At 50.6% G+C, this 27,298-nt stretch overlaps 1 protein-coding gene across 1 annotated transcript; it reads right to left on the bottom strand.

The window, feature by feature from the left end:
• Positions 1-1,600: 1,600 nt before the first annotated feature.
• Positions 1,601-22,499, bottom strand: LOC132471123 (fibulin-2-like). Its single transcript, XM_060070197.1, has 5 exons — positions 21,777-22,499; positions 17,693-20,127; positions 3,840-3,975; positions 3,098-3,266; positions 1,601-1,846 (listed from the first exon to the last, which is right to left on the bottom strand). The coding sequence occupies exons 2-5, from the start codon at positions 19,893-19,895 to the stop codon at positions 1,616-1,618; spliced, it is 2,739 nt and encodes a 912-aa protein (XP_059926180.1). The 5' UTR covers positions 19,896-20,127; positions 21,777-22,499; the 3' UTR covers positions 1,601-1,615.
• Between the last annotated feature and the right edge of the window lie 4,799 nt (positions 22,500-27,298).

The following is a 27,298-nucleotide window of genomic DNA, read 5'->3' on the forward strand; positions in this document are numbered from 1 at the left end:
TGTCTGTCCGTATGTCTGTCTGTCTGACTCGGAACTACCGACTTGTCTGTTTGCATGTCCATCTGTCCGTCCGTCTGACTCAGGACTACCGACTTGTCTGTCTGTATGCCCATCTGTCCGTCCGTCTGACTCAGGACTACCGACTTGTCTGTCTGTATGTCCATCTGTCCGTCCGTCTGACTCAGGACTACTGACTTGTCTGTCTGTATGCCCATCTGTCCGTCCGTCTAACTCAGGACTACCGACTTGTCTGTCTGTATGTCCATCTGTCCGTCCGTCTGACTCAGGACTACTGACTTGTCTGGTCTTTATGCGTGTCTGCCTGTCTGTGTCTCTTACAGACCGTACGACAGACTGATTCCCTGGAACCTTGAAGGACAGTGTTCTTTTAAAGCCATGTGATTGGCTGGAAGACTGCTGTGTCATTCAAGACCCGGGCAGATTCACTGGCTATCTGAGATGTTGTTAGAACGCCATAGTGTTAATTAAAACCTGAAGAGTATTGGAAATAAGTGGCGCAAAAAATTAGTATTGATTCCATGGGAAAAATGCACAACGATGATGGCTGATCAACGAAAAATCAGAGGGCAGCCATGAATGTCGGATAATATTAATAATGTAATATTAATAAGTGTGCAAATTAAGTGTGCCAGAGGAATAATGTCTTCAGTTCCTTATCATAAAAAAACATCCTATAGTCAGTTCGAGGTCATTGAATACACTGACATCTTACTGACTGACTTTATGGAAACTATGCTGAAGACAGTAAATATAAAACACAGGAATGGCAAGAAGATACACAATGTTACCAATTACTTCATGTTATTTTGTCGTCTTCCATTTTGTGATTCTGGATCATGTCTGTGTTTCCTGAGAGACTTATTTTACAGAACAGATCAGGTGACCGTGTGAAAAACTTTTTTCCCATAATTCCTTTGTTGTGCTTTGATGTTTCTCTTGTGATGCAACGTGTATCCCCCCGCTCAGCCTGAAACGATAGCCGATCGATGGCCAATGTCACCGGAGTCAGCAGCTCGATACAGCAGCTACCTAAACAAGCATCCAACTTTCTGGCCCGAGTTGAGAGATAACAGCCTAACTGGCTGGCCAATCAGCTCTCAGGGTCAGATCTATCACAACAGATCTGAGCTCAGTCACATGACCCTGAACAAGAGAGTAGAGTTGAGTCAAACTTCATCCCAAGTCAAACACTAGCCGGCTCAAAGACACACCAGCCAAACTACAAGTCCTCTCAAACACCAGCCAGCTCAACCACACACCAGAAAAACGACATGTCAAGTCAAACACAAGTGAGCTCAATGAAACCTCAGCCAAACTACACGCCCAGTCAAACACTAGCCAGCTCTAAGACACACCGGCCAAACTACAAGTCACCTCAATCATTTGCCAGCTCAACCAAACACCAGTCAAACGACAAAGTCAAACACCAACCACACACCGGATAAACTACTAGTCTAGTCAAAATATAGGCAGCTCAAAGACACACCAGCCAAACTACATCCAAACTACATGCGTTGTTAACATACTCTCCTGCAGAACTACATAACTCCCCAAACTACAAGCGACACACCCTGGTCAAAGACCCTCCAAACTACTAAGACAGAGTGATGGATGGTGGGTGGTCTGGTAGTTTACCTTCCCTGGGCGTCGCGCTGGGCAGGGGTCTCTCCGACCTCCTCAGCGGACCCTGGCCCGGTCCGCCCTCCTCTTCCTCACAGCAGGTGAGGAAGATGTGTCCGCAGGGGTAGCCCAGGTACTGCTGGCCGTCGCAGCCCAGCCCCTCGCGCCGCACCTGGAGACCCAGGGTGCAGCAGCTGCAGCACACCTGGACGCACACACACATGCACGCACACATGCACATGTGCACACACAGACATGCACACACACATGCAGACAAGCACAGGCAAACACAGACACAAACACGCAGACACACACAGGGGCCAATAAGCACACAAACACATGCACACACACACACACACACACACACACACACACACATGCAGACACACACACACGAATAGACACAAACAAGCACACACAAACACACACAGACACACGCAAACACACACACACAAACATACGCAAACACAGACACACACCCACAAACACGCAAACAAGCACACACACATTTACAGATTAATCAAAGCATTGTACTTCAAACTTCTCTAAGTGAACTTTAGGAAAATAATTAGGCTTCAAACTAGAATCTCTTTCATATTGTTGTTGAGAAGCACTAGGGTGATTTATTTTGAATGCCCACACGCTTCTCTCTGTGGGGTTTGTTTCCATTAGTCTCACTAATCAGTTTTGGATCAATAATCTAAAGCCTAAAAACAAACAAGCTCAAATCTGGGTGAATTGGCTGTTTAACTCTCTTTCGCCTCATGTTTGCGACGTAATTGGCTGACAGTGAACAACTGTAATCGTTTCCCGTTGGGAACTCACACATCCTGCTCAGAAACCAACCATCTGAGATGCGATGGCTGCAAAGGTTCTGGGTAGATTGGCTACAGTGGAAATACAGTGAAATCCCCTTCCCGAAAGCTCCGTCCACTCACACAAACGAGTTATCTTGAGTAAAATCTCTCCATAAGAAAACAGGAAATAAGGCGTAACTCTGTGCCTTTTGAGTTTTCGGTTTCCAACCCAGGCTCTGTGCTGTCTCCCCCCGTAAGTTTACTATAACAAAGTAGGACTGCACTGCCCAAGATTAGTTTTAACGGGTGTGTAAATGGAACATTGTTATTGCTAAACTTATTTCTCTTCTTCTGAAAAGTGTACTTTGTAAGTGTACATTGTAAGTCGCTTTGGTAAAATCGTCTGCTCAACGCTAATTACCCTAAATGTTAACTTTAGACATAACTCAACAATAGTTTAACTCAATTAAAACATATTGATGGTTGGATGACACAAGTTGAGCATCCACTGCAGTCAGAAAGAATGTGAGTGTGCCTGGTCGACACGCCGATATGCATGACCTATTTGACCAGGGTTCCTCATTAGGGCTGAGGGTGGGGGTCAGGGGTCAGGGCTGCTGAGAGGCTGGATGGGGGGGAGGGGGGGGGTGGAGTCTTGCCTGGTGGGAGTCGCCAGCGCACCGGTCCACAGAGCCCTCCACAGAGCCCTCCACAGAGCCCTCCACAGAGCCCTCCACAGAGCAGCGATCTCCCGCCCGGGCCGAGGCCACACCGGACACACAGCGACCCGCCTTCAGAGCGCTGAGGCAGCACTGCTGCTGGGCCACGCTGGGACGCACAACACAGACACACAATGAAGACACACGCAGTACATTTAGAACGTAATGAATACGCAACACATGCACAATGCAATGCATACACACTTAATACACACACACTCAATACATATACAATACAATACATACACACACCATACATATATGATGCACAAAATATAATTAAAAAAAACACAATACAATACATACAATTCAACACAATCCACACACACACACACACACACACACACACACACACACACACACACACACACACACACACACACACACACACACACACACACACACACAAACACAAAATACATGCATATATCAACATGCAATTCATACATACACACACAATGCATGCAAAAACAACAGAAAAATGCTTTCACATACAAATGAATACATGCACACACTCCCGCACGCACGCACACACACACACACACACACACACACACACACACACACACACACACACACACACACACACACACACACACACACACACACACACACACACACACACACACACACACACACACACACACACACACACACACTCTGGCTCCGGGTGGGGTGCTACCTGCATATGGAGTGTGTGTCGCTGGAGAGCAGAGGCATGTTGCTGCAGCGCTGGTGCTCTGACGCCCATCTCTGGCCCACGGTGCAGCAGTCCCGCAGCATCAGCCCAGCGGAGGCATCTGGTCCGGGGCCTGCAGCTAGAGACACAGCCCTATTAATATACCCTGGCTGGGCGAGCGGGGAACGGCAGCCAGGCGCACACCCATATGGCAGACGAGAGCTGGGACCTCGGCACGAGGCCGGCGTCTCCCGACGGCGGAGACACCGTGAGGAGACGAGAGGTGTGGAAGGAGTGTTTTTAAGTCGGGGGGTGACTCGCTCGACAGAAGGTAGCTGGATCTGCTCGCTGAGCTGGGCCTGTTTAGTCGACTGTTTAGTTATTTAGTGGCTGCTTTGATCTGAAGCGACTGAAGGTGCGTTCGCTTGAGATGCGTCGAGACACCGCTCACAAGGCGAGGCGAGGCGACTTTATTTATATAGCACATTTCATACACGAGGCAGCCTCAAAGTGCTTCAAATACAATAAAATGAAATAATCAAATAAAATAGACAAGTAAAAGAAAACAAAGGCAAAGTAAAAGTAAAAAAAAAACACATACAATAAAATGAACTAATAAAAGTAAATAGATGGAATAACAACCAAGTCTCTATGGGGGAAGTGGTGCTGTTATTTCAGGGAGGGGGTGGGGATCATGCGGCTGACGTGACTCTTGAGGCGTAGTCTAGTCGAGGGGACTCCCTGGGAGGTTGAACTTAGTTCGCAACTTTGACCCAGCGTGCCGCATGAGGTACCGCGCCAGCCGATGCGTCCGCAGTACGGTCCGAAAGGCCTGAACGGGTTTTGAACGTGCTGAGGTTTATTATGTGTGAGTTTGAACCCACCGTGCTCATGAGCGCACGACGCCCGACCGCGTGCAGCAGACGCTTTTAACCAAAGCGGTGTGCAACCATTCATGCCAGCTTGTCTGGAGCAGTCAGGGTGAGGCGTCTTGCTCAGGGACACCTCGACACTCAGCTAGGAGGAGCCGGGGATCGAACCAGCAACCCTCCCTGTTACTAGTCGATCCGCTCTACGTCCTGCGCTAACCCATCCCCAGGGATCGGCTCAGGTGAGCCCCCCTTTATATGGAGGTCTGACAGCGGGAAGTGCTGAGGAGTCTTTCTCTAGGAGGCCTACAGGTAGAATGCGGACATCGGGGATCGAAACCAGAACCCATCGGCTGACCAAACAAGCACCTCTCCTAGAGATTGTACGATGTGCCTCTTTTCATATAGAGACCGGGGGTCGAGGGTCAGGTGAGAGAGCAGCGGTGATGGGGATCCACTCTCAACCAGAAGGTTCTAGGTTGGATCCTTAAAGCACCACCGACCTCTGCCTGCTCCTCACGACGGATCTGAATCCTCTGTCGGCGTCCCTGTGATAGGTTGCTTTGCCAAAAGACTGAGTCGCAAACGTCAAGATGGCGCAGGTCATCATACCGTCTCTCAGAGATGAATCAGTATTAGTTCCCCAGACAGGAGGTAAATATCTCCAGATCAGAAGGATGTGTGACACAATGAAAGGAGTCAACAGGTTTAGAAGTCTGCCCGCATACCTGCTAGGATCCGGATGTTGAGCGGCACATAGCTGTCTGGACGGAGCAGGGACCTAATGGGCTGTCTTTGGAGCGATCCAAAAGACACGTCCAGTAATTGCTTGTATTCATATAACCTCAGTTTTGTCATCCGCTTTCCTCAGAGCAGATAAAACACAGACACACACTCGCACACACACACACACACACACACACACACACACACACACACACACACACACACACACACACACACACACACACACACACACACACACACACACACACACACACACACACACACACACACACACCTATTTCTATGTAATCAACCGAGGCGGCTTTGTGGGTGACAAGTAAACTCATTAAAACGTGTAATCAAATGAAGTAATTTGGCATTTTCAGAATTCCCTGTGTCTCTCGTTGTTTCCACGAGGCAATGGCCGCCAGATACAATCAGGCATCCAATCAGAACGCCTGGTGTTGTCACCGTGAGTGGCCCCAGCTTGGGAACCCCCTGTGGAGGCAGTTACCCCGACACACAGCCCTGTCGCACAAACCTGTCTGTCGTTGTTTCGGCACCAAAGGTATCTTCCGTTAATCCACATGTGATTAATTGTTTGGTGGCTGACAGTATTTTATAAAACGGGAGACTTCTTGAACGGCTGTTCGTATAGAATAAAAAGTAAGAGTGTTTGAATCCCAGGCAAGGGTTCTGGGTTTGAACCCCGATGGTTGCTGCCTTGCCTGAAGGCATCTGGTTTAAGATGACCAAAACCCGAACCTGCTCCTTCTTCATGCCAAGTCAGATAAAATTGTCTGCTCAATGGCTTGACGGTTAATACAGCATCTCACTCCATTATAAAGATACAAAAAAAAGGTGCAATGAGACAACGTATACTTTCGCACTTTCAAATCTTTCGCTACCCCTGAAACTTTTCCACTGTGGCTGGCACTTTTGTTCGAAATGTACTTTTCCGTTTCCTAAAAAAATAACCGCCATCCACCCACGACTCAATCAACCCGGGGATTTTCCCTCCTCCTGAAATCAATTTGGTCCGTAGAGGAAACACAGTGAAGAAAATCGAATTCAGAAGAATAAAAAAAAATGATGGCTACACAGAAAAAAAATGACATGGTGCAGGTTTAAAGCTTAGCGACTGAGATTAAAAAAATAAAAATACGAACCTCCTAAATGAACTTAGCTGGGATATTAATGCTGAACACAGTTCGCTGCCTCGCTATCCGCAGGAACGTAATCAGGCCCCACACCTACGAGAGAGTGTACTGTGGTCCCCATAACTAAGCTGACCCTGGCAGCCACAGCCACGGTGGCGCGCATTCAGATAGCTTTGCTTCGGGAAGAGTGTGCTCCCTTTTATTCAGTGTTTGATCCTACTGGGCCGGGTCTGGTGGCTGTCCTGGTTTCCGTAATGCTCCGTAAACATCCGTTTAATCGCTGTCTGAAGCAGATTGTGAATCATTGATAAGCGCTGTATCGAGTAAACAAACATAAATGGGGGGATGAGGGGGGAGCTAACACTTGAATGACATACGTCTTCTCCCTCCAAATGAAACACCGTCAAACTGTGACAAGAACTTTGTTGTTTGGTACAAAACTTTGATGCAGTTTGGGCAGGGAAATATTTCCGAAGAGTGAGTGACATCTGTGTCCAGGTTCGTTTGTTCGTTTCCCGTCAAATTCATTACGAGACCAGAACGTTTCCTACTTCACTCCTCAACACTGTTCAACGTCTCTCAGCCGATGCCTTGCTCAAAGGACAGGGGCGGGCAGAGCACTTGGACAATGACGTGGAGATCTCTTTGAGGAATCACACTTGTTGTCGACGAAGAGCAAAAGAATGCCGGCGACGAGAAACCCCATCCCTTCGCCCGACGGCATCCTGATGCTCGCTGGGCCGCCTCCCCACCTACCCGTCGGCATAGCGATGGGACTGGGAAGACCTGGACGTGCTGGAGCCCCCCAGCGTGCCAACCCCCCTCCTCCACCGTCTCTCGTCTGGGTGAAATATGTTCCAGAGCCCCTGCCAAAGGACAAACACGAGGTCCCAGCACAGAGGTCGGATTCAGACTGGCAACCCGCCCGCTAATTACTGCTGAAACAATGAGAGCCGCAGCCTCCCATGGCAACGCAGACTCAAGCACCCAGCCTGGTGCTATCAGGCACTCAGAGAGAGAGGGGGGGAGAGAGAGAGAGAGAGGGGGGGAGAGAGAGAGAGAGAGAGAGAGGGGAGGAGAGACAGAGAGAGAGAGAGAGAGAGAGAGAGAGAGAGAGAGAGAGAGAGAGAGAGAGAGAGAGAGAGAGAGAGAGAGAGAGAGAGAGAGAGAGAGAGAGAGAGAGAGAGAGAGAGAGAGAGAGAGAGAGAGAGAGAGTGCCAGCCCTGATGGAGTAGCTCTGTAGGGGGAGTCTGGAGCATCCAGTCTCCCACTGAGCTGCCAACATCACTCTGTCTGGAGGCGCACTGATACACCCGTCTGTCTGTCTGGAGGTGCACTGATACACCCGTCTGTCTGTCTGGAGGCGCACTGATACACCTGTCTGTCTGGAGGCACACTGATACACCTGTCTGTCTGTCTGGAGGTGCACTGATACACCTGTCTGTCTGGAGGCACACTGATACACCCGTCTGTCTGTCTGGAGGCGCACTGATACACCTGTCTGTCTGGAGGCACACTGATACACCTGTCTGTCTGTCTGTCTGGAGGTGCACTGGTTCACCTGTCTGTCTGTCTGGAGGTGCACTGGTTCACCTGTCTGTCTGGAGGTGCACTGGTTCACCTGACTGTCTGGAGGTGCACTGGTTCACCTGTCTGTCTGTCTGGAGGCACACTGATACACCTGTCTGTCTGGAGGTGCACTGATACACCTGTCTGTCTGTCTGGAGGTGCACTGATACACCTGTCTGTCTGTCTGGAGGCACACTGATACACCTGTCTTTCTGGAGGTACACCTGTCTGGCTGTCTGTCTGATAATGGACCCGTCCAAAAACATAGATACACCTTCCTCGTAGCCGACCAACATACCTGTCTGTCCGTCTGCATGCCTTCCTGTCTGTCTGTCTGTCTGTCTGTGTGCCCATCTGAACATCTGACCAACCGCAGACATCTCTCAAAGTGTGAAAACACACCTGGCTGTCTGTCCAGTCCCAGACCTGCCTTGACATCAGACAGGTCTTGGTGCTCGCCCATCTGCCCAGCAGCCAACTGCGGCCAACAGCAGCCAACAGCAGCCAGCCCCCCGTCACTGTGTTGTGACGGGACTGATGACCAACACTCAGTCATCTGTAAGTAATGAGCAAAAGCAAGCACCAGAGGAGACCAAACAGGCAGGGCCTCCACACATCCACGTCAACCACTTCCCCCGAGCATCCTGAGCAAACTTTCACAGGCCAACTCCAGGCCTGACATCTTTCCTGCCCCTGATTGCTGTTTGTTTAGTCGGGTTGGCTGGTTGTTTGGCTTTAGCGGTTGTTTAACTTTGCGCTTGTGCGCGTACTTCATGTTGACGCCACTTCATAAGGCGCGCGGAGAGAGTGCCGTTCTTTTTTACGACGTTGAGACTAAACCGAACCCCGAGAGAGAGAGTGTGACACCCAGAACAATGTCAGGAAGCGGTCGGTCAAGAGCCCCTCCAGGTCTCCGGTGGATCAGACGCTGTTCGACGTCGGAACACGGCTAATGTGATCCCTGAGACGATACACAGCACTTAGCGAGAGAGAGAGCGTACACCAGCCCAACCGCAAGGGGGGAAATGTTCAAATGGTAAATGGCCTGCATTGATATACCGCTTCTCCGACCAGTGGCCACTCAAAGCAATCATTGCCTAATTTTCACCCATTCATTCACACACCGACGACGGAGTCAACCATGAAAGGTGACGGCCAGGTCGTCAGGAGCGGTTAGGGTGAGCTAATACCGCCCAAGACAACAACAGCTCTACCTTTGGACCAATCGCAAATCGCATCAAATATTCACATAAAATGTTTCTTTATCAAAGCACAGAGATTCAAGGGTACACATTTTCAATGGAAAAAACGTCTATTGCCTGTTTCTTCTGCATCCTGTCAACTGAACCCTGAAACACTATCAAACAGCAGACACAGAAGCGCGAAGTCCGACTCGGCTCTCTGACTTCCACGTTCTTTATAATGTACCGAGAGAACATTAAAAGCATCAGTCATGCGCACGAGGAGAGCAAAAAGGTCCCACAGGCTGCCAAGATCCTATCCCATTTCTGCCTGATATATTGTTCTGAGTGCGGCGTATAAAAGTGTAAAACAATAAAATGGCTTCCCCCCCTGCCCCCAATATGATTCACCCAACGCAGCCCTGACAGCTGCTGCTTGATTCAGTGCGTTTACGTGCTATCTCTATTTAATCCCACTCTAATCCCCAGGGGTCTCATCAGTTAGACAAATACAGAACGGAGTGTCAAGCAGATAACAGACCTGAAGGGATTGTCCTTGAATCCCCCTGATTCAGGCTGTCCCCGCCACTCTGATGTGTGGCTGTTTTTTATTTAGATATCAGCACAGGCTTCACCGAGGCGTTTACCACATTTCAAACTGTTTTCATTCCACAGAGGCACGCTGGGAAATTGCTTTTTTCGTATTTCTTACATATATCTGCTCTTCGAGAAAATGAGGGCTTCATTCTTTTTTTTCCCGCCTTGACATTTGCCGGAGGTCGGGACGAGGCATTCTGAGGATGTGTTGCTACGACGACCACTCACAAATACTATGAACACGGGCTGAATGGTCGGAGCACAGAGAAGCCAAGAGGAAAGGATTTCCCAGCATGCACCTAAACAAACACTGTTGAATAGGCGAGCAACATGATGTTGAAGTTGATCTCATTGTGATTTTATACATATTAGGGCTGTCAAGCGATTCAAACAAATAATCTAATTAATTACAAGCTCTGTGATTAATTAATCTAAATTAATCGCATACTTACATTTTCCCAAGAAAGTATTTAAAAATGATTTAATTCAAGTAAATTATGGCAGATGAGTGATTCAATGAATAATAGACATAATAGACTTTAAAGTTCCATGCCTCTTTCATTTAAAACATGTCTTTCATTAACATACGGTGCATTTTAAGATCAAATTAATAACATTTCTATCTCGCTCAAGATTCAATGCATCTCAGTCGAGTGTGGCTTGACGAGGCTGCCTGCTAGCGCCAGTTTCAGGGGCTGTGGCAGCTCGTACCTGCGAGCTTGCTACCAAATGTTTAGCGTTGAGGTGATGTTCAAGATTCCTTACTACAGAGATTGCAGATAACTGTGTTCCGTCTGGGAGTTTAAACTTGAACTTTTCGTTCACGGGGCCGAGCAGCGTCTTCTCGTCTGCCTCCATTTGGTTTCAACACAAATGACGCACCGGGTCAAAGGGCACTATAGAAGCGTGGTTAATTTTTTTAGCGCGTTATTTTTTCTGTGATTAATTGATCAACATTAACGTGTTCATTTGACAGCCCTAATACTTATATAAACGTTCATACTGTGACGTTAAACCCTGCACTCGTTAACCATACTGATGAATTAGATCTACTGACATGCTTGATCATCACTTCACTCATAAACCATGAAGAGAATTTACTTTAAAGTTTTAAAGGCCAGCACTTTTCACTGTCTCTTCAACTCTATCATACACAATGCTGCCGGTGCACAGGAAAACCAGGAATTTAATTAAATTAGGAATTTGAACAGCAATAGTCTGCTGGAAGAAGAACTCTGGGATGAACATGTGTTGAAACTGGCTTGGCATCCTGGCTGAGATGATAACAGATAGAGAGATTCAGAGACAGAGCAAGGAGGGGATGGAGGAGAGAGAGAGAGAGAGAGAGAGAGAGAGAGAGAGAGAGAGAGAGAGAGAGAGAGAATGAAAGAGAAAGCTAACAAGAGAGATGGAAAGCAAGAGTGAAAACTGTAACGCTTAGTAATGCAAGGACTCACAAAACGGTGAATCTATTGTGAACAACTTTATTGTCCATATTATATTGTATGCAATTAGAAATGCTGAATCGAGTCGGTAGTACCCTATCGTGCGTATTGCATTGTTCAATAACCTAAAGAGACTAGTGCAAGCAATGGTCTCACTCCATAATTTCTCGCCAAAGGTCAGACACATTGAATTTTTAAAAGGCTGCACGCAGCACTTTTACTTAATTCTCCATTCTATACCTTGACAAATGAGAAATGGATGGAAAATTACAGCAAACAATCCCAGACCTTCTGTTTCACCTTGGCCCCCATACAAATGTCTCCTGCTCCCTCTTATTGCACTGCAGTTGAGTGCATTGCCACACTTGTGTGAGATAAACCTCCTGTGGGCAATATCTCTGACTGTGGAGTGTGTGTGTGTGTGTGTGTGTGTGTGTGTGCGTGTGCGCGTATGTGTATGCATGGGAATGTGTGAGTGAGGTAGAGTGTTTGTACATGTGTGAGTGTGCACGTGTTTGTGTGTGAGAGTGTGTCTGTGCTTCTCTGCATGAGGTGTGCTGTGCGTCTGAATGAATGCGTGCATATCCGTTTGTGTGTGCCTGTGTGTGTGTGTGTCTGTTTGTGTTTGTGGGGTGGTGTATCTGAATGTATGGGTCTGTGCATGTGCATGTGTGTCTGAATGAATGTGTGTGCATCCTTGTTTGTGTGTGTGAGTGTGTGTGAGTGTGTGTGTCTCCTCATGCGATTGGCTGTTAAGAATGTGCTCTTTGCTCTATGGGTCGGGGTCCTAATGCATCACATCACAGTGTAGCTCCGCTAAAGCGCAGCCCTGTAGTACATTACCTAGTGTGTCACTCAGAGACTCCCTCTGTAACAGTGGGGGACCCCCACCACCGAGACCCAGGAACGCTCTGCTATGGCCCCCCTGAGACGTGCAACACTCACTCCCCTATGGGTGCTCAGGGGGGGGAGGGGGTCGGAGGGGGCCCCCCATCAATCTCCTGTAATGGTGCTTCACGGCTTCCCAATGTTGGTCCGGGGAAACTTAAAGCTGCGCCTGGAAACCTCCTGCTGGATCTTATCTGTGGCGCCCGACCCGCGTGGGGGAGCAGAGGGCGGTAAGTGCCTCTGGGAAACAGCCCGCGTTCATAAAGCGCTCTCATAACGTGGGGCGGGAAAGGCACTTGACAAACAGTGGCTCACATTCACCCGTTTATGCAGGCATTCATACAAAGAGTCATAGACACGCTCATACACAAATGCATACACAAATTCATACATTCATTCACCCATTCATACACATATTCAATAAAAAAAGCATCCACACATTCATTCACCCGTTCATTCAGCCATTCAAGCACACATTCATACACACACTCATGCACACATTCATACACACGTTCATTCACCCATTCGTACACCGACGGCAGAGTCAGCGCCGCAGGGGAAGAGCCTGCACTTGGAGAAGGTCAGGTACCTTGCTCCTGGACACAGGGTGGGAAACGGCAGCGTTCCGGTTGCCAGGCAACCTGCTCTACCCGTTGAGCCACTACAGCTGTGGGTCGTCCATCTTGGATCCACTGATCATTAACGATGATATGATGAGTTTATATCCTGCTCAACAGAAAAAAAGGTAATATGTAGTCATAGTAGATATGGAGCATGTACTTCCCAAAGTTAATACATCCACCCCCCCCCCTCCTCCTCCTCCTCCACCAATCAGAGAGCGGGCCTCTACCCTGAGCTCCAGCTGTTGCCGTGGGGTCTAACCTTGATTTCATAGAACAGGGAGTAGATACATCATCTGCTGTCTAATCAATACAAATTGTGTTCTACACACACAAACACATACAAACACATTCACACGAGCTAGCACGTATACACATGCACACATGGATGTTCACACACGCAAGCATGCAGGTACAAATAAGAACACACACACACACACACATGCATGGATGCACACTCAAGCACACACACACACACACACACACACACACACACACACACACACACACACACACACACACACACACACACACACACACACGGTTGTCTAGCTATCTGAGAACACATGTGTTTTGAGATGATTGAATCAGAGACCTCTGATGACTCTGCTGAGAGAATCCATCTTCTCAAAGTGACCTTTTGGTTTAATCTGAATAGAGAAGCAACAATCAGCACAGACACACACATGCATACACTCACACACACACACACACACACTCATGCGCACACATAAACATAACACTTTTTTGACACATTTATAAACACACCCAGACACACGCACATAACACGCACGCACACACACACACACACACACACACACACCAAAGATAAGCATGCACGCACACACACACACAGTTTTTCTTGCTCTCTCACACACAGCTGTGTTCTACACTCTGATTAACCAGAATCATGGCTCTATCATTAGCTTTAGAAGCAATGACGTTTATTTTTGAGGACCGCTTTTAATGTGACCGACCTCCATGTGTAGAAACCCAATAACACATACACCTAGTAATGAATACGTGTTGTGTCTGAGCGCAAACACACATTTTAGATTTGCACACAAAATTGCCCCATGATTAAAGTCCGACTGAAATAGTGATTGATCACTTCCGTAACGTCTCAGGCCTTGTGATTGGCTGTACTGGCACTACATAATATTATGTAGTGTAGTATATACACTGTACTATGATCTGTAGTTTGTATTGACAAAGCCTGCTTAATTTATTCTGAGGAAAAGTCTGTTGAACGGATCACATCTGCTGGACTTGCAGTCTTGGACTCCGGCTCTCTGCAGAACCCCGCCATGATCTGCTGAAATCAACCTCTGGCTTACACCAAATCCTCTTAATCCGCTTCAGCCGTTTAGTCGTCACAGCAGCAGAGTGTATCGCAGGGATTTGAGAAGAAAATGTGTGTTTGTTTCACGATGACTCCGACGTTATTACTTTTTCCATGAAATAAGGGTAATAATGAGCCAATATTAAAAATCAATGTCTGTAATCGCTGGCCAAGGGCTCCAGACGTGGAGACATGCACGGTTGAGTTGAGTTCTGTGTGTGTCTCCCTCCGGATCCAACATCAAAGTCGTGTTCTCCGAAATCGCTCTGAAACGCACACAGCGTTCCGAGACGCACAATGCTCTGTGTTTGTTATGAATGTATACATACCGGGGAGAAGGGTGATACGTGAACACATGGAAGCCTTTTTCGTTCATTATCGAGCCCATTTGTTAGGAACAGGGCCGAGAGAGAAAGAATGTGTGTATATGTGTGTGTGTGTGTGTTTTGTGTGTGGATGTGGCTAGCCATATCCCGTCGGCCGCTGCTGTCTGTCGGACGCCGATGCCCAGGCCCGTGTTGTGATTGGACGGTTTCCCTGGGATGTTTTCTGTGAGAACTTGGATCGACCACCCTGCTGTCTGTACTGAGACTAGCCACGGAAAACACCCAGAACCTCCAGGAAATTAGTTTAAACACAAGCCATGCTGAGATTCACCGACCACTCCAACCATTTGGCAAATCACCTTTGCTCAAAAAAATGTGCCTACTGGCTGGTGTTGTTTTGTTTTTAAAATATATAAAATAAATAAAACACATCAATGCATTATTAATAAAGAGGGAAGAAAGCTGTCCAAAAAGCACACAAAACAAGCAACGGGTATCTGGGCCAAAAAACATAGCCATATATTATTTGGGAAATTGGTTAGACATGGCAGACTTCCATCCCAAAGTTCAAAGCAAGGATGTCTAACAGATTAGGACTAGAATCCAATATGGGCTCCAGGTGTCCCAAACATCTGGTGTCAATCAGGCCGTTACCACAGAAACATCCGCCACATGTTCACCTGAGTGCAGGAAGAGGTAAACACAACACACAAATAACCCGACTTCGGGCTGTCAGACCGACCACTCTACCTGCTTGTGTACTTATTCACTTGTGCTTCTAAATGTAGTGAATCAAGACAAAGCTTTTAATCAAAGTGACCAACCAGTGAGGCCGAGAACCTTCACAACGTACCACCGCGACCGGAAAGGCTACCAACGATTTAGTCTTCTCAAACAAAAAAAACAAAAAGAGCTGACAGGGTGCCATATGAATCATAACCCAAGGTTATTAGGGCGAGGATACATAACACAAACATGAAATATAGATGTGCAAAGTGCAAAGACTCCCTTTGCGAGAATCCGCAGAAGACATGTGTACGGTAGATTAAATACACGGCGCATGCGCTATCAGAAGCCAACAACAACAGCGCATCGCGCCGGGCAGATAAAGATCCCGGCTGGACTCTCTCCTCCTCGGCTCGGCCGGTACGCCTCACCGTTAAATACGCTCTGTCACAAGTGGAGAGCTCTCACAGTCGTTGAGTGTTGTCTCAGCTGATAAACCGCCGTATGCCCCCTTCTTCTTATCGGGGGCGGGGGAGAGAGAAGAGCCCGGAGTCTGGGAGCGACGGCCTTGTGGAGAGACCAGACGCCTGATAAACTGCTTCCTCCGGCCCTCAGGGCCCAAGTGGTCGCGGTTCATCTGGGACGGGGGGGCCCCGAGATAAGCAGACCCTTTCCCCTGAACTCCTGGGGGTTAGGGTATGCGATGCCACTACCGTGCCGTAAGCTCCGAGCTCAGCCGCTGAGGATGTGATTAGCCAGCCGGGGTGCTTCAGAGGAGTTGTGTACTTATTAACGCCTAATCAATGGGCGATCAAGCGGAGGAATTAATCAAACAGGACACACACAGATGGGTTGAGTAAATGAGCTTCGTTCAGGGGAATTGATAACGAGTGCCTTCCTAATGGTCATCAGAGCGGTTACACGATATCTTGTTCTGCTAACCGGCCAACTGGGAGTCACACAGTTCACAACACTACTGCACCACATGATGCTACATTATACTACACAGCACTAAATGATGCAACACAAAACTACTTTACACTTCACAAGACCATAGTATAATGCGATTTGGGACTGCGTATTTGCGATTCGTCTATGTGACGCCACACTACACTTGAAACAGCCTTTCAGTGCGTCCAGTGTAGTGTATCCGTCTGACGGTTGGGAAAAAAAACCACAGGTTCCTTCTATATAAAACGCAATCTCATACGCTCCCATTTAGAAACGGGGCAGCTTGAAGTCCGCCGCACGAGAGATGATTTATCCCCGAAGTGATCCCACCTCTCCGGCCTGTCAGCCCCTATAAGAGCGCCGGGAGCGATGACCGCTAACGGAGAAGAAAGGACCCCGCCGGGGTGGTGTGTTGGCTGGGTGTGTGTGTGTGTGTGTGTGGGAGGGGGGGGCTCACTGAAGGGCCTGCTGTGAGGAGCTATGACCGCCACCGATGGAGCGATGGGCCCTTTGCCCTGGCCCCGGCCCCCCCCCCGTGGCCCTTACAGACCCCGGCTGGGTTCAGATACCTCCACTCTCACGCTCCAGTAGGGTTGGGCGGTTCGGCCTGAAAATAAAATCACTTGACTTTTTCAAACCAAATCCTATTATCGATTTTAATCGATTTTTTTCAATAAGTGAAAAAAAAAATTATAATTTTTTTTTTTTGAAGAATAACAATGATTGACAAAAGCTTAATAAATAAAACACAACTCCCACTCTGCAGCGTGCCTCAGTTTAAGATGTTGGAATAAATTGATGTGCTGCTGCTTATGGTTGCCACAGAATTTAAGCAAACTCTTAAAAAAAATAAGTTAAATAATCGATTTTCTTTAAAAACTTAAACCTAACTTAAATCCTAAACCTAAACCGTCCTAAACCATTAGTTCAAATTCCGATTAAAAATCGATTAATCGCCCAGCTCTACGCTCCAGTGAGTTCGATGCCGCAGTTGGGATTGTGGGATTTATAGCGCGCCAGAGAAAGAGGGACATTGTTGTGTTGTGTAGCGGACTCCGGGGCGAACCGCCGGAGTCCGCCGGGGAAGCTTGGAGGGAAGTGGAAGAGCTGGCGGTAATTTGGCGTTGGTGTTATTTATGCTAGGAAGGAAGTGTGCTTGCTAAAAGGATTTGAGTTGAATGACGCACGCATTACATCACCGTGTAGTGTGTAATGGGTGTTCCTGGCGTTGAAATACTACGAGCCGGTCTCTTGGCGATGCAATCGTAACATTTGTCAGTGAGTTATGTGATATGATTTGCCAGGAAACCAGAATAAAGAGCTGTTGCTGTTATATGAGCGAACAACTCCTGTTCTAAATAATTCACTTTCTGGAATGGATGTGTTTGTGGGTTTATCAAAAAAGCATAAACATAAATACATCATACTTAAAAATATGAAAACCTTTTTGACTTACCTTCTGTTGAATTGTCCCTCTCTTCCTCCTCCGCCTCCTCTCGCTCCGCCTCCTCCCCCCTCACTAAATCCTCGCCGGGGGGGTCAAAGGGCGCCTGAGGCTGCGTTCTCCCATGATGCCCCTCTGAGGTGACCCCTGTGGGCGTGTTGGTGGTGCCTGGTTGGACGGTGGTGGGGGTGGTGGTGGTGGTGGTGGTGGTGGCAGGGGTGGTGGTGGTGGTGGTGGCACTGGTTGAGGTGGTGGGGGTGTTGGTGGTGGCTGCAGTGGTAGTGGTGGGGATGGTGGTGGTGGGGATGGTGGTGGTGGGGATGGTGGTGGTGGTGGTGGGGATGGTGGTGGTGGTGGTGGTGATGGTGGTAGTGGGGGGCGTAGTCTCTCTGGGAGCCTCTGTGGTGATGGGCTCCACCGTGGTCTCCAGGTGGAGGTGCTGGTCGAAGTCTGTGGCCAGGGGGGGGCTCTCGGGCTGGGCATGGCTGCTCCACAAACCACCCCCCTCCCCCTCCACCACTGGTGCCTTCCCATCATGCACCCTGTCTCGTTCCCCGGGCCCTACGTCGCTCCCTCTCAACTGGTACGCTCCCTCCCTGTCCTCCATCCCCTCCTGGACACGCACCAGCTCCTCTTCCTCCTCCTCCTCCTCTTCCTCCATGTCGTCGTACCCGGTCTCGTACTCGTCGGGGTAATCCGAGTCGGGCGCGCTCTGCGCCTTGCTCGGGCTGCGTAGCGTGGACTCTGCGTGGGGGGGCCGATCCGGGCGGACCCCCGCACCCAGCCTCTCTGACGGCTGCCTGGCCTCCGGCATCGGGTGATGAACCCAGGGGCTCTGGTTCCCGGGGGCGGGCTGGAACTCCGGGGGTCCGCTCCAGGGCCCCTCCTGGGGGTACGGCGGGAGGGCCGGCCTCTGGGCGACGTCTGCGTCCGCGCTTTGGGGGTCTTCCGCCGCGCGGGCCGACGGGGTCTCGGCGCGGCTCTGGAAGAAGGGCGGGAGGTTGCCCCCGTCGGGCGGCGTGTGCAGGGAGAAGACGGCGCGGTCCGTCATGCTCTCGCCGGGGACCGGGCCGTCCAGGATGGCCTGGGGGTCCGGCTGGCTGTGGGTGGCGTGCTGCGGGTTGGGGGGGCGCAGGCGTTGGATGTTGTTCCCGTGGGAGGTCCCGCCGCCGCCGCCGTGCGTCGTGGCGTGGGGCCGGACGGGGGTTCTCACGGTGCCGCGCTCGGCCGCCCCGGGGCCCGTCTCCGGGACCCCGTGGTCCCGGACGCCGTGCCTCTCTCTGAGCTCCAGCTTGTTCCTCCGCTCGTACCCCTGGCCCGACCGAGGGGCGGGGGTGCTGCGGGACGCCGGTCTGTCCTCAAACTCGCCGACGCCGACGGGTTCGTAGTCGTAGTCCCCCGCCTCCATCTGCTCCTCTTCCTCCTCTAGAGAAATCTTCTTCAGAGCCAGGGGTTGATAAGCATGCGGGCCGCCGCCGCCGCCGCCGCCGCCGCCACCGCCGCCGCCGCCGCCGTGCCCCCGGCGCTGCACGAAGCCGGCGACGCGGGGGTCGTCGGGGGGTCCGCGCCTCCCGCTGCGCGCGGTGGGCGGTGGCGGGGGCGCTGCCGCCGCCGCCGCCGCCGCCGCGGGCAGACGGGCGTCCCGCGGGTCGCAGTCGGGGACCGGCGAGCACATGAGCTCGCCGCCGCCGCTGGGGCAGTGGCACACGTCGCAGGCGTCCACGTGGAAGGAGTGGCCGGCGTCGTACTTCTGCCCGCTGGCGCCGTGCACGCAGCCCACGCGCTCGCAGTGCGCGCAGGCGTCGGCCGGAGCCGAGGTCTGGATGCAGTTGGCCGGCAGGTCGGGGCAGGTGATGTAGCTGCAGCTGATGCGCCCGCCGCCCTCGGGGCAGGAGCACTCGGTGCTGCCGTAGTCCACGAAGTAGGCGTCGCCCTCGGGCACCTTGCCGTTCTGGAAGCCGGCGTTGAGGCAGTCGTAGTACTGGTAGCCCTCGCACGTGCACCCCGTGCGCACGCAGGCCGGGCAGCAGGCGCCGCTCTCCAGCACCTCCTGGATGCAGTGGCTCAGCGGGGGGCAGGTCACGCCGGTGCAGTCCGGCTGGCAGAGCGCCGGGGGCGGGGCCGAGAGGAGGAGGAGGAGGAGGAGGAGGAGGAGCGTGCACGGGAGGAGCGCGCTCGTGACCGGCGCCGGCCCGTATCCGCGGTGGCGTGCCATGACGGCCTGAGGGGGGGGAGCGGTGGGGGGGGGGGGGTCCGAAGGAAAACACAGAACAGGTCCCGCTGAGCGATGAGATGTTGTGTTGGGTTGTCGTCGTGCTCGGCTGGGGGTCTGCGCGCTGTAGGGGGTCTCTGCTCGGCGGGGGGTCTCTGCCCTGCGGGGGGTCTGCGCTCTGTGGGGGGTCCTTGCACTACGCCCCTCGGGGGAAGCCCCAAATTCACTCAAGACCCTGCAGGAACGAGAGGAGGGAGGGAGGGAGAGAGAGAGAGAGAGAGAGAGAGAGAGAGAGAGAGAGAGAGAGAGAGAGAGAGAGAGAGAGAGAGAGAGAGAGAGAGAGAGAGAGAGAGAGAGAGAGAGAGAGACGGGTCAGATGTAGAAAAAGACAGGAACGTGGAGAGTCAATTACAGGGAGGAAGAGAGCGAGGGAGACAAATGGAGAGAGAGAGAGAGAGAGAGATGAGGACACAGAGAGACAGAAGAGAAGAAGGAGAGGGGAAAATGAAAGGGAGGGAGAGAGAGGAGAGGGGAAGGGGCAGGCTGTTACTCTGTGAAATAACAGCGTCAGACTCCCAGCCAACATCTGGCTTGCTAGTTGAGCTCAGACTGCAGTGATTCTCCTGCCTGCAGCTATACACACAGTCATGTCCATTACGAACATGGTTGAAGGTTCAACGTTGGCATTATGGATGTCCATTATGCCAACGTGAACCTTCAAACCTCCACCATCGCACGGTTGGCTCAGGAAACCTCTTTAGTTATAATTGGAATTGGAATATTAATTCTTACAGCCTGCTTCGTTATCGGTTGGATCAAAACAGGGAGAAATGGTCCAGGCCTACAGTTGCAGCAGTGGCCTAGACTCACTGTGGAACATAATTGCTTCAGGTTTTTTCACTGGCTGGGGGAGGGTAGGAAATTGATTGCACATTATGGAAATCAGTGCTGAAGTCTTAAGTCAATGTCTGTGCAGTGGGCTAACTTTATCCCGTCTCCACAGTGTAGGTTTCTACTTTTAATAAGGTCTGGCGTTTGGGACCCTGCATTAGTGAAATCTGACAGCTAAGTAGACTGTTTATTAGGGTCATGCCTGGGAATTACTTTTATCCTTAAGGAAAGGAAGAGAGAGAAAAAAAAACTACTTAAAACTGGACCATTGGCTGGGGGGCTTAGCGAAATACTGGAAAGCTGCCTCGAATGGCAGATATGCTTTGGGGAAATAACCAGGCGTTATCATAAACGTAGCACTACTATGCAAAGAAAAACATTGCATTGGAACGTATTGCAGTTAATATGATTCTGCATTTCATAAAACAGACTTTGCTAAACCTGTAACTGTTAACTCGCCCGACAGCCACACTGGCCCGCCTGTTCCCTGGAAAACTCCTGAACGTTTGACAACCATAGGCGTCAATTACTGCCTGGTGCCTGCCTGCTTGCTGTGGCTTTAAGGGGCATATATGCGCCTGTAAAACTACAGTCCTAGTTGTTGTAAGTTTTTCTATTTTTTTTATCAAAACGTCAAAGCCTACACTCACAGATTGTGTGAACACGCAATAAAAGTATTGACTTTTTTGGAGTTTAGGTCTTAATTTTGTCAATAGGCACTGCAACCTGTTTTCTCTCGTGTAAACGTGACTCGCTCTGGGAACTACGGGTTCCAATCCGTAGTTCCAAGTAAAACTATTAGTTCAGAAGACGCCTCAGAGATAAATTAAGCGCGTCTTTAAACTTTTTCGGGTTAAAGACGCAACAGTTGACTCACAATGCACCTCTCTCAAAAGATCGCTCAGCTTCCCAAGACGCAATTCTGTCACACATTAAGACAACAACGACGCGTTTTTTCTCGCAGTCTTTCCACAGAGTGTGATCCGCCCTTACCTTGACCTGAGTGGGTTCCTAGAGGGAGACGCTGCGTGGTCCCGGGAGCGTCGCTGGGGCGAGTCTGGAGTCTGGACCGAGAGGCGCTCCTTGCCAGGGACCGGAGCGAGGGGAGCGGAGTTAAGTGGGAGGTCCACAACTTTCACTAAAACCCGTCCCGCTGGCTGCACAGCACTGATGTTAATGAGTATCGACCACTGTAAACCTCGTTGAGATGGTAGCCTGCATAGATAAAAGAAAGTTGCCGAATGAACAAAATAAAATACACCTAGGCTATTTTATTTGAAGTTATTCCCAACAGACTTTAGATCGATCCCCTATTTAAATAAAACAGGTATTTTAAGTCAATAATGGACTTAAGTCTATTTAAAATGAACACCTGTTTTTTTTTTTTATTTGTGTTGAATTGCCGTTTCAAAATAGTTTCCAAAGCTCCTCTAGAGTAAACGTGGCTACTGGCGGACGAGTCAGTCTCACATGTACATCCTAAACTACAGGCCATAACCTTGGCTAAACACGATCCATGTGCCAACATCATCTTTCACGCCGCCTGACGGCTAACTTGCACAAAGGAGCACAGGGCGAGGGCTGTAGAGTAGCCATGGAAGCTAAATCCTCTCCAAACACCACATCTGTCTTTAATGAGCTTTTCTGATATCTGCGTTTGGGTTCTGTTTTATCTGGGGGTGCACTTGCAACCCCACATTAAAGCCTTTTGAGCCCTGTTCTTTGGAAGCAGAAAGCCCACAGTTTTAACTGAAAACAGCCCAGCCCAGTCCCCCCCCCCCCATATCCTGGGTCTTATGTTAACTATGTCCAATAACTGAACTAAATGGGCTGAGAATGTGGCTAACACTGCCAATATACACTACTGTTTGTCATTACAGATGCGATAACACTTATTTCAAAGCTTTCAGACTTTTTAAGGCCCTATCAGATTAAATAAATGTCCCGAAATTGCTTCCTTTTCATTTTGCGTGAGTTTTTGTTAGCAAACATGCACAAACCTAAGAGAACAATGTCCGCATCTAACTCCGGGGGCTGTCTACCGTCCCACTTCCTCTGGGCTGTGACGCCGACCCCCCAGCTGTTCCAACCTCAAATCAATCCTCTCTCGACGCCTGAAGACCCCTCGTGGTTTGAAGGCAAACAACACCAGCCCCCTGATTTGAATTCCCAGCTTCTCCCCAGGGCGTCGTAAATGTGGTCCTGACACCCTGAGATGTTGAGATACTTCAAGGGCCCCAGGAGGTTGGAGGGAACAGGGGGGGGGGTACGTTGGAGCTGTATTGTAACTGGGGGGGGGGGGGGGGGGGGGGGGGAGGAGGGGATTGAATAACATTCTCCACACTGGACGGCGGCGACCGGGCTGAACGGTGACTACCCCCTACACCACCACCACTAGGACCACCACCACCACCACCACTAGGACCACCACCACCACCACCACTAGGACCACCACCACCACCACCACTAGGACCACCACCACCACTAGGACCACCACCACCACCACCACTAGGACCACCACCACCACCACCACTAGGACCACCACCACCACCACCACTAGGACCACCACCACCACCACCACTAGGACCACCACCACTATCACTGTCCCCGGCATCCCCACACCATCACCACCACCACCACCACCACCTCTATAACCCCCTCCACCTCTACCACCACCTCTAGAACAATATCCCACTTTCGCCACCTTCACCACTACTGTCATCACCATCCCGAACCACCTCTACCGCCACCTCCACATTTTCCACCCACATCGCCACGTTCACCACCACGGTCATCACCATCTCCGCCACCTCCACATCTCCCACCTCCACCTCTTTCCCCGCCGCCCCCTCCTTTACCTTCACCATCCCTCCCTCTAACTTCACCGCCACCACCACCCCTCTCTCACCCACACTCTTTCAGGGGCCTCTAACTAAAAGCCCCATCGAATGAGGGGGTGGAGGCGGGGTCTTGGGTAGGGGCCAGATGATTGTGATGCCGGGGGCCCTGGCTGAGGAGCTGTTCAGGGTGATGGTCCGCAGAGATGGGCCATCACCAGGGGGCATGGCAGCCACCAGAGGAAAGAATGATGAGGAGTGGACTCTCATGATAGAGTGGCTGGGATCCATCAGAACACACCCTCACCGTCCATGGCTTGGATTCTGCTACAGGAACAGGACTGGGATTCAGTCTGCGGTGAGCGGATGTCTCCTTCGATCTGTGATCCGTGATATATGCCTTGTTAGGTCAATGCCTCTATCCAGTACGTCCTAGGATATGTTTTATGGGCAGACATTCCTCTCAGCTTGGCTCCAGAGGGAATCAGACCCCTGATATACGACAGTTGATCTACACAGGATTGTGATCTGTGTCAGCCTCCAGTAATGGATAACAGGTTCACAGTCCAACCTCCTTGTCTTGTCTCCACGGGTGTAGGTTAGCGCTGTGGTTTACAGGATTCATGATACCGGCTGGGGACGTCGCTGTGGAACAGGCTAGCCTCTTCCTGCTCCACAATGCTATCCAAAATCCCTGTAAGTGATTCAATCATAAAATACTAAAAACTCTCCATTATAAACCAACGGGAATCGAACCCATGTAACCCGGAAGCGACGTTAATGCCTTGCTCTGCCAATTGCCCCTGACAGGACCATGATCTGGGTCGAGGGAACTTGAGAACCAGCCAGACTTTCCATCGTTTTCTCTCCGTCTCGGTGAACCCAGCGGAGGTGGCCCGACCCAGGCCGTAGAACACAGAGTGGTACCGGGCAGCGTGTGGGTGAGACTTGTGGAACCCTGGTGTGATCTCCAGGGGCGACCCCAGGACACCAGACACAGTAAGGCCTTCACAGCACCCCCAGAATGGGTCCGGGGCAATTTCTTCATGCCCTGTGGTGGTGGTGGTGGTGGTGGTGGTGGTGGTGGGGGTGGTGATGGTAGGGGAGTTGATGCTTGGTGTGGTGCTGGTATTGGGGTGAATGGTGCTGGTGTGAGGGGTGGGGTTGATGGTTGTGATGGTGGTGGTGGTGGTGGTGCTGGGGATGATGATGGTGGTGGTGTTGAGGGTTGTGTTGGTGGTGGTGGAGGGTGATGGGGGCGATGGTTGTGGTGATGGTGGTGATAGTGTTGATGGTAGTGGTTGTGGTTGATATGTTGGTGGAGGTGGTGGAGCTGATGGTTGGTGTGTCGGTGGTGGTGGTGGTGGTGGTGGGGGTCGAGGTGATGGGGTTGGGGGTTGAGTTGTGGTCGTGGTGGTGGTGGTTACGTTGGTGATGGTGGTGGTGAAGGTGGGGGATTTGTTGGTGGTGGTGGTGGTGGTGGTGGTGTGGGTGGAGGTGATGGGGTTGGGGGTCGAGCTGTGGGGCTGGTGGGGGTGAGGTCGGAGGTTCAGGAATACTACGGATTAACGGGCTTAACGGCTTAACCAAAGGCAGTATGTGGTCTTCATTATGTTGCCGTACTGATGGGTTTGGAACCTGTGGATTCAGTTGGTGGAATCTGGATCCAACCAGATTGATGCAGCAATGCTTCTCACCATACCAAAATTATGAGTACATTTTTCTTTAAATCAGTTCTGTATGGAATCCCATGCCCTCTGGCAGCGAAGTCGGTCATTATTAATGTTTAATGTAAATACATATTCTGTGAGGGGCCGATGCGGTTGGACATATTTAATTCACACCCCGAATACTACACTGAGATGACTTTGCACTCTTGGATTTAGCATATGGCTGCTGCCACAGAGAGACACGCCGACTGGGGTACGAACCGCAGAAACAAGCCCAGAAAACAAAAACAACAAACCGCCATTTCCTCCGAGTGCTCGCGCGGCGGTGTGCGCACGACAACCTGTTCCACTTTGTTCCTGGCTCCCGAAACGACAGACCCTCCCCACAGAACAACTCACTGAATATTAATTGAGCGAATCGCTGGGCGGAAACAGACTCCGGCTCCCTACGATCGAGTGGAGAGAAGGGGGGAGGAAACGACACGGATGGGGGAGTCACTTCTCCCTCCCCCGAAAAAAAGATTTCACAGGCCCGCTGAGATGGAGCAGGGGTTATCTGGAGGATGCAGACCTGTGATTTGCAGGACAAAGAAAGGAGGGAGAGGGATTGAAAAACAAAGAGAGAGAGAGGCAGAGAGAGGAAGAGAGAGGGAGGAAGAGAGAGAGAGAGAGAGAGAGAGAGAGAGAGGCAGAGAGAGGAAGAGAGAGGGAGGAAGAGAGAGAGAGAGAGAGAGAGAGAGAGAGAGAGAGAGAGAGAGAGAGAGAGAGAGAGAGAGAGAGATTGAGGGAGAGGGGGGGGAAGAGAAGTAGCATGAAAGAGAGGTTAAGGGAGGGAGGGGTGAGACAGACCGAAAGAGAGGGAGAGGGAATGAAGGAACAAGAGAGAGAGATTGAGAGAGTGATAGAGCGAAAGAGAGGTTAAGAGAGGGAGTGCTGAGACAGACTGAAAGAGGGGGAGGGAATGAGAAACAAGAGAGAGAGATGGAGAGAAAAAAGAGAGAGGGGAGAAAGGGAGAATGGTAGAGCGAAAGAGAGGGTCAGAGAGGGAGGGGTGAGACCGACTCAAAGGGAGAGAAAGGAAATTACGGAACAAGTGAGAGAGCGAGATTGAGCGAGGGGAGAAAAGCGAAAGCGAGAGAGAGAGAGAGAGAGAGAGTCTGTGAAGAGTTTAGGTGCCGGACTCTGGAATCTCCATTAAGCGGCCGGGCTTCTATAGGGGCCCGAGGATCCGTGGTCCGCGTGTCACCCTGTCTCAGGTAACCGAGGAGGGCTTTCAAAGGCAATTGGCCATTCACAACGAGCCCTTCTGCAGGGGCCTTTCTGCAGGGGCCCTGCCATGCAGAGAGCGGCCGACCTCAGAGGCGGATCACCAGCACTCCGCATTCAGACCTAATTGCAGCTCTTTTCCAGCCTGCAGTTGTTTCCACGCTTTTATATATTTATATATAAAGTCCTTGTATCATATTGTTCTCAGCCTGGCTTTCAACCGTTCTGTCTGAACCGCTCGTAATATACATCATTGTTTGACCTTATTTCATACTTTTATGTATAATTTCTCTTTGTGAAATCGCTTCATTGTCGTTTTAATTTAAACTGTGATTTTTTGTTTATGTCAAGCACTCTGGAGTAGGCCTTTTGGGTTTGTCACTATATATAAAAGGGCTTTGCCTTTGTCTCTCGGCAGCAGTGAGGGCTCCATGTTGAATTAACACAATTCTCTGAGCGATGGAATCCCTACATGGACGACGTCACGCTATTGTCTGGTACACAAAGGCCCTGCGGTGTAAAAATAAACCACAAACACTGACTTAGTGTTTGTGGCGTTGTCGAAATATGTCGCCGCGCTAATGCAAAGTGTGTGAACAAAGGGCTGTCACGGCAAGGAAATGCGCGGACCCCGAGCCCACTAAGGGGCTCCCACTGACTCACAGCCTGACCTGGTTAGAGCCCGGGCTGCTGGTTTGGCAGAACAACATGTTTGGACGGAGAAGAGCGACCTAATAATGGA

Source organism: Gadus macrocephalus, chromosome 13 (genome assembly GCF_031168955.1).
Source record: "Gadus macrocephalus chromosome 13, ASM3116895v1".
In the NCBI taxonomy this organism is placed as follows: domain Eukaryota; kingdom Metazoa; phylum Chordata; class Actinopteri; order Gadiformes; family Gadidae; genus Gadus; species Gadus macrocephalus.

What these genes read in the sequence shown, in the direction of transcription:
- LOC132471123 (XM_060070197.1), bottom strand. Translation starts at nt 19,895, where the DNA reads ATGGCACGCCACCGCGGATACGGGCCGGCGCCGGTCACGAGCGCGCTC. An exon ending in GAGGGACAATTCAACAGAAG is followed by an intron (nt 3,976 to 17,692) that starts GTAAGTCAAAAA and finishes CTGTGTCTCTAG; the next exon opens with CTGCAGGCCCCGGACCAGAT. An exon ending in GCGCTGGCGACTCCCACCAG is followed by an intron (nt 1,847 to 3,097) that starts GCAAGACTCCAC and finishes GTGTGCGTCCAG; the next exon opens with GTGTGCTGCAGCTGCTGCAC.